The sequence below is a fragment of the Arachis stenosperma genome, chromosome 2 (assembly GCF_014773155.1).
Source record: "Arachis stenosperma cultivar V10309 chromosome 2, arast.V10309.gnm1.PFL2, whole genome shotgun sequence".
Taxonomy (NCBI): Eukaryota; Viridiplantae; Streptophyta; class Magnoliopsida; order Fabales; family Fabaceae; genus Arachis; species Arachis stenosperma.
Genome location: NC_080378.1, coordinates 51,793,115 through 51,799,823, shown reverse-complemented (window position 1 = coordinate 51,799,823; position 6,709 = coordinate 51,793,115). Strand labels below are relative to the sequence as shown.

Here is a 6,709-nt window from a genome sequence, read left to right as displayed (position 1 = left end):
TTTAAAGTATAATAGCACAAAAAATATAAATAGTTGTAATATGAATGATTAAGTAAATGTATAATATTTATAAACGTTACTTTCAACAATATAAACTAGATAAAAATGATAACATATATAATATAAAAATACATTTAGAAAATTTAAGAATAATATATATATATATATATATATATATATAAAATTCATTATTATTAAAAAGTATTATTACCATAAAATTACATAAAAGAAACAATATATTACAAAATCAAAGAGTTTATTTGTCTAAAAAATAAAAATCAACGTCTTAGTTATTATTCTCATTTTATCTTTAGCCTAAAACGTCTCTCTATGCATAACATATAAATAAATAAATAAATAATTTTTTTGTTAGTATTAAAATAAATAATTAATTTAAAAGAATATTTTCAATTTTTTTTTTGGCATGGATCAACAAAACACATTTTCAACCCATGATGAAATTGGCTGTCTCACGCTTTTGAAGCTACACATGCACATTATACCAATTTATTGGACTAAAGACTACAATGACATGCTTACCTCTACAAAACCTGCAACATTAAGTCGCAGTTACAACTCTTCTATGGAGTTCCTTTTGTGCATATCTACGTAATGTATATTCCCTTACATCGGAGTCGATAACTTTTTTATTATATTAAATCTGAATGATTCTAAATTATAGCATTTTAAACTTCCAAAAAAGATAGGAGTATACCTGAAACGCTTCCTGTAATATATATGTTAGTTTTGAGAAAGAAAATCCTAACTCTAAGACTGGAAGTGAGTTAAGTCAGCTCATGGGCCAACTTGATCTCGACTCGTTAATAGCTCGATAAGATGAGCTCGTGAGCTGGTAAACCAAGTTTAAATTTGGAATTGAACTCATAAAATAAATAAGCCCGCCGAGCTTGAGCTAGGATAACCTCAACTCATTTGACTCGATTATATATATATATATATATATATATATATAACACATATTCTATATGCATTTAATATATACTTTTAATATTATATATATACATATGAAATAATAATATATAATTATATATATATATATATTAATCATCTTTATTGTTTAAAATTTTATATTTATTTTTTATATATACTTTTGATGTAAAATATAAATAAAAAATTTATAATTTATTAAAAGATAGAAAATATATAAAATTGATATTTTTAAATATTTTTTAAAATATATAAATTATAATTTATTAAGATAGAATTATAGATTATGATTTTATTATTTGAGTCAGCTGGTGAGCTCGAACCAGCTTGTGAACTTTCGACGAGTCGAACTTGAACTTATCAAATAAGCTCAATTGATAATGAATCTAGCCCTGAATCAAGCTCGTGAATTCAGCTCACTCCAAAGCCGAGCCCTACCTTACCCTATCACCCTCCTCTGCAGTGGCGTCACTTCAAACTCTCTCCACTTCCAAAATTCACATCCTCTCTCACAATTTCATCTCAGAAATTCGCACCTCTCTGGCTCTCCTCTCACCGCCGTCCGCCACCCTCCTCTCCTTTCACCGCCACGTTCCTCCCCTATTACCGCCACCGTCTCTCACTCTCACGGTCTAACCGCAAAATATCGTCTTCCTGCGTCTTAGGGCTGAGAAAGAATCGTCGTCGCAGCCTGAACGTCGCCGCCGCCTCCAACCCGGTCTTCGTCTCCGTCTCCAGCAAGATCTTCTCCAGTCTTCGTCGCAGCTCGTCTGTCAGTCTCTTCGCCGTTCGCTGCTCTTCCTTCCGGTAAGTCTTCTGTAATTTTATTCAATGTGTGTCTTCTGACCTTGATAGAGTTTGGTAATTGAAGACAAAGCAATGCTGGTATAGAAGATTGGGACCATTATTATAGCAAGAATGTTGTTGAGGGTGCTGATTAGTTTTAGTGATCAATAATGATGATGAGATGATTGTGGGTGTTGTTGCTGAAGAAGCACTATTACTTGCGTTTGTTGTTGTTTTGAAATTGAGTTAAGGACGATTAAACAAAATGGTTCAGTGTGTATGCTTCTTGTGCCATTGTTGAATTTGAATTACAAAATTAGTGAGCTGCTGTGTATACAACTGATCTTGTTTCATTGTTGAATTTGAATTTATTGTTGTCATGCATATTTGTATCTTGAAGTCTTGTATATGCAATGTAGATATTAAAGAAGAACTTGCAGCAATTCATATGATTTGGTGTTGCCTTGACTCATTTTAATATCTTTATTTTAATTGTTGTATTTTCTTTTTTTAGTTGGTTCTTTTAAGAAAGACCAGTACTAATGTTGTTGTTATAATTGATAAAGAGAAGAGAACATATATTACCCTGATTCTTAATACAATTTAATCATCAAGATTACATTTAATATTAAAGAAGAACATATATTACCTTGGGGATTATCTTTTTCTTTTTCAATTTTTTCTTTCTTTTTTGGATTTTTTTTAAATCCACAGAAATCCGGATATCCAGCGGATTCGGGTCCCTGTTACCTATTGGGGGGATGGGGAGGGTTTTGCATGTCCCCGCCCCCATGAGGACCCGTTGCCATCTCTACTTGGAAGTAGGATGATAAAATGGGAATTTGAAGGCAAGTTTTGTGCATTAGAGATAAGCATGTGTCACTCTCAATAAGATAATAAGAGATGTAGTCAAGGTTATATTTATTTAATTTGCTAAATGCTTGTGTTCATTTATTTCCTGTTTAGTTTACTGAATTAATTTGCTAAATGCTTGTGTTTTGTTTATTTGTAAAATGCTTGTGATTTGACCTGTGTTGTTGTTCTTGATGTAGTCTCTCGCTTTGGTGTTCTGTGCCTTTCCGCCACTTCTGTGCTCTCTGCTCACCTAGTTTCGGTTGCTTCCTCTATACTCTCTCTCGCTGCCGGTCACCGATCTCCTCTCTTCTGTTTTTTTTGCCTCTTGATGTCTTGTTTTGTGATTAATTGATTATTGAATGTTGATAACCTAATCTGTTAAGAATATATGTTGTCGATATCTTCTAGTTTTGTGATTAAACCTTGTTACTTTACAACAGAATGAACTAATTAACATTCTGGATCCTTAATTTGCTTGTACCAGAAACAGTTTTGTATGTATATGCAATATATGTTGTGACTGTGTGAATGACAATGAAGTGTTTGTGTGTGGTAATGGTAGTGTTTGGGTAAATGAAGGAGTGTGAATGATGAAGTGTTTGCGTGTGATCGGATTCCTCTAAAAATAGATATGAGATATGATATATGATTTTAAATTGTTAGCATTCTAACTGTATATCATTTCCTTATTCCTAATTTGAGTTACAATAATCAATACTCAAATAGTTTATTCAATTTAGAATGCCAAGTAAGTTGGTGGCTGAACCAGAGGTCTAGCATCTTTCATTTTGAAAACAAGTTGTAGTTACTAGTTTGGTATCCATAATGGTAGAAAACTAAAACTTATAAATATGTCATAATTAATTCATATGTAATTTACTTTGATATTGTAACTTGAAGCCACCGAGGTTCAGATGTGCTATGAATGTGATTTGATGACGTTTTGTATAATATATTTCAAAATTTTAATTATCAAAGTAACAATGGGAAAAATAAATATCATGCCTAGGAAAAGTTTTCTTAGTCTGGTTCTAATGTTGCTGTCTAGTTTCTTGGTTTTGATAATTAAAACTTTATGCTGAAACAAAAATGTTGATGGGTTATTTTTGTTGTCTTGATAATTACAAAGGGGTATTTTATTTTGAAAAATTCCCAAAAAGGTGGAAAATATAAACTTTTTGAGTTCCCTCTGAATAAGATTTTGTATTTTGTTCTTTTTTATGCACTTCCAACCTTATATTAAGTTTTATGCCTTTTTTAACTTAATATTACTTAATTTTAATTTGGTTTGTCCCCTACCATGCTCATTTTGTTAGACACTGCTGCAATTCTCAAAGTTTGCCATAAATATTTGCATAGTTTCCATGATGTTTTATGAAATTTACTATAGTTTTGATATATAAGAATATATTCTTTAGCTTATCTCATTTAGATTGTCAATTTTTCTTTTAAAAAAGAGATTAAATGTAACGCTTGGTTATTTGATTGTGCAATCTGCTTCGGTATAGGGATGCCGGAGGGTAAACTGCTGGTTGGACTTTCATGGCAACCACAGCTGTTGATTCCATCATCATCAAAAGCCGCAGATGCTTGTCATAACAAACCTCAAAGTGAGGCATCTAATAGTAGTCTTTGGAAACCCAATACAGAGCTTGTTGATGGCCTTTTCGTTCCTCCTAATGATCCCAGAAAGTTAAACAAATTACTGAGGAAACAAGCTAAAGATACTGCTGGAAAAGATTGGTATGCAATATATTTTCTGGAGCAAATTTTCTTTTGCAATGCAACCATGGTTAAGTTTCTTTTTGTTTTTTAAAACAAAAAAATCTTATTTTTATTACTTGTTTAAGTAGTTTTACACAGCTGACTAGCTGGGGCTGGGTATAGGGGTGGTGACTTCCATTTTTAATCAGATAGAATTAGGAGATTGTTTAGTTATATCTTTCTCTCTCTTCCCCCCCCCCCCCCCCCCCCCCCCCCTCCCCCAACCTTTTTTTTTTTCTGGAAAACTATAAAAAGAAATTATGTAGTTATCTGATTTTATGTATATGTTTGTCAGGTTTGACATGCCTGCTCAAACCATCACTCCTGAGTTGCAGACAGATCTAAAGTTGTTGAAGGTGATTTTTGAGTTTTGATATGTTTGCCATTTTATATTTTCCTTGGATTGGGCAACATTCACCTACATTCAAAATGGAAAGAACAGTTACTCAGATTTAGATTCCTTGTCAAGTTAACTTTATTTCATGTTAGGCCTTTTGGCTAACAAGATCCCTGTTCATAGTCCATTTTACCCCTTGTTTTGGGCCAACAGCCAACTTTACTATTTTCAATGATTTGTGGGGTGTTTGATGCTTCCTGAAAACTTAGCTAGTGTTCTCAGCTTGATTGAAGTAAATTATATTGTATATGTTTATAATGGGAAGACAAACTTTCAGGCAGCTGAAAGTTCAATGGGATCGGTTAGCATTTGGGGAGTAAAATGTGTAGGCATGTATATAGTATTCATTAATAACAAATTTGGATGTTTCCAATTATTTGTATCATGATAATAGCTATGTAATATTTTTCAGGAGAATGTTAGGTGATTAATACTTGGTGAAAGAAAAAAAATGAGTTGATTAATGTTGGCTCAAATGCAAGACAAATACAAGAGAAAAATATTGGTCGCCTAACATTTACTTTTTATACAACACACAAACTTTTATCCCTTAGTTTCACAAGTGGAATGGGATCCTTACACTCTTACTGTGTTTATTGTTACAGTTGAGGTCCGCGTTAGATCCAAAACGGCACTATAAGAAGGGTGAATCTAAATCAAAGGCACTTCCCAAGTATTTCCAGGCAAGTTCATTGTTGTATACCCAATCTGTATGTATATCATAGGCAAGCATATGATTGATGTTACTTGCTATAAAATTACAATCTCACCTGGTGAGCATTCAATTTTTACTTTATTTAATATTTATTTATTTTTGTCATTTGAATATGACCAGGTGGGAACAGTTGTAGAAGATGCATCAGAATTCTACTCGGAAAGATTAACAAAGAAGGAGAGGAAAGCAACCATTGCAGATGAGTTGCTTTCTGATCAAAAGCTTGCGGCATATAGGTAAAATAGGCACTTGCAGTAAAAGACACATTCCACTGGTTAATCAGAAAATACGAGGGTTGTCAAAATGGACCATTCGGTGGGACCATCTAATTTATCTGCCAAAATAAGGCAGTTGGGTCATAAAAGTCCTGACCATTTAAATTTTGGACCATTAAAAAAATACCATTCCTAAGTTGGTTTGTTTTGTTTGTACTTGTTGCTATGCTTTTTGGGATATTTACTCACCTCGTTCATCATCTTCATTGCAGGAAGCGAAAGGTACGTGAAATTGAAGAACAAAATCGACCTGTGGGCAATACCAAGTGGAAGATTAGGGGTCGGAATTCCTGGAAGCGAGCAAAGGAAAGGAGGGTATATTGAATTTCGATCACTTGGAAAATTCATAGATGCTATTTTTGCCCCCTTTTTTTTTTTGGGTTGGAGGGGGGTTTGATTACGTTAGTTCTTGTCCGTTGCCATAGTCGATAATGATCTGTAACAGTCTTTTAAGTTATTGATGGAATTACAGCATTTGTGTGTCAATGCTCGTGTTTAAAAAGTTTGGTAATTACTAGAATTTCTTTGATGAGACTTTGTAAATTATAAACTGTTGTCAAGGGTAAAATTTTGCATGAAGAGACGTATAACATTTTGCTGCAAAATCAATGGATTTTGTGTATTACAAGCTATTTCGATGTTGCGGCTTTCTCAGAGCTTTAAGCAAATTGTAATTGCATCGGGTGTTGCTTCCCTTTCTGTTGTTTAAAATAGTAGGGGTGAACAAAAAGACAAAAATCTCAACTCACAAATCCTATCCGATTTGATTACATTTTCTTTCCTAGATTGGATCAAATGACCGAAATAATTGGATAAAACCCAAACAAATCCAATTCGTTGTCATTTCTTTTTCCCTTGGATGGAAGTTGTTAACTAAGAAACTAATGTTGGTTCCCTTATATTACTTAAAGAAATAATCTCTAGTCCATTTTACATTTAAGTAAATGTTAGATAGCACATTAATAAAAA

The 6,709-nt window shown here is 32.8% G+C and overlaps 1 protein-coding gene across 3 annotated transcripts; it reads left to right on the top strand.

Moving 5' to 3' along the window:
- The first annotated feature begins 1,380 nt into the window (after positions 1 to 1,380).
- On the top strand, positions 1,381 to 6,372 carry LOC130960561 (rRNA-processing protein fcf2-like). 3 transcript variants are annotated; one of them, XM_057885987.1, is made up of 7 exons: positions 1,381 to 1,755; positions 2,787 to 2,848; positions 4,098 to 4,332; positions 4,649 to 4,709; positions 5,356 to 5,433; positions 5,586 to 5,701; positions 5,953 to 6,372. In XM_057885987.1, exons 3-7 carry the CDS (start codon positions 4,100 to 4,102, stop codon positions 6,062 to 6,064), a joined length of 600 nt encoding a protein of 199 aa, XP_057741970.1. In that variant the 5' UTR covers positions 1,381 to 1,755; positions 2,787 to 2,848; positions 4,098 to 4,099; the 3' UTR covers positions 6,065 to 6,372. The 3 variants fall into 3 exon arrangements, with proteins under 3 accessions (XP_057741970.1, XP_057741968.1, XP_057741969.1); XM_057885985.1 differs by having other exon boundaries at positions 2,787 to 2,879; XM_057885986.1 differs by lacking the exon at positions 2,787 to 2,848.
- Positions 6,373 to 6,709: the final 337 nt, after the last annotated feature.

Excerpts from the sequence above, each read along its gene's own strand:
- LOC130960561 (XM_057885986.1), top strand. The coding sequence starts at position 4,100 with ATGCCGGAGGGTAAACTGCTGGTTGGACTTTCATGGCAACCACAGCTG. Across the intron at positions 5,434-5,585 it reads CACTTCCCAAGTATTTCCAG|GTGGGAACAGTTGTAGAAGA; the intron begins GCAAGTTCATTG and ends GAATATGACCAG. Across the intron at positions 5,702-5,952 it reads CAAAAGCTTGCGGCATATAG|GAAGCGAAAGGTACGTGAAA; the intron begins GTAAAATAGGCA and ends TCTTCATTGCAG.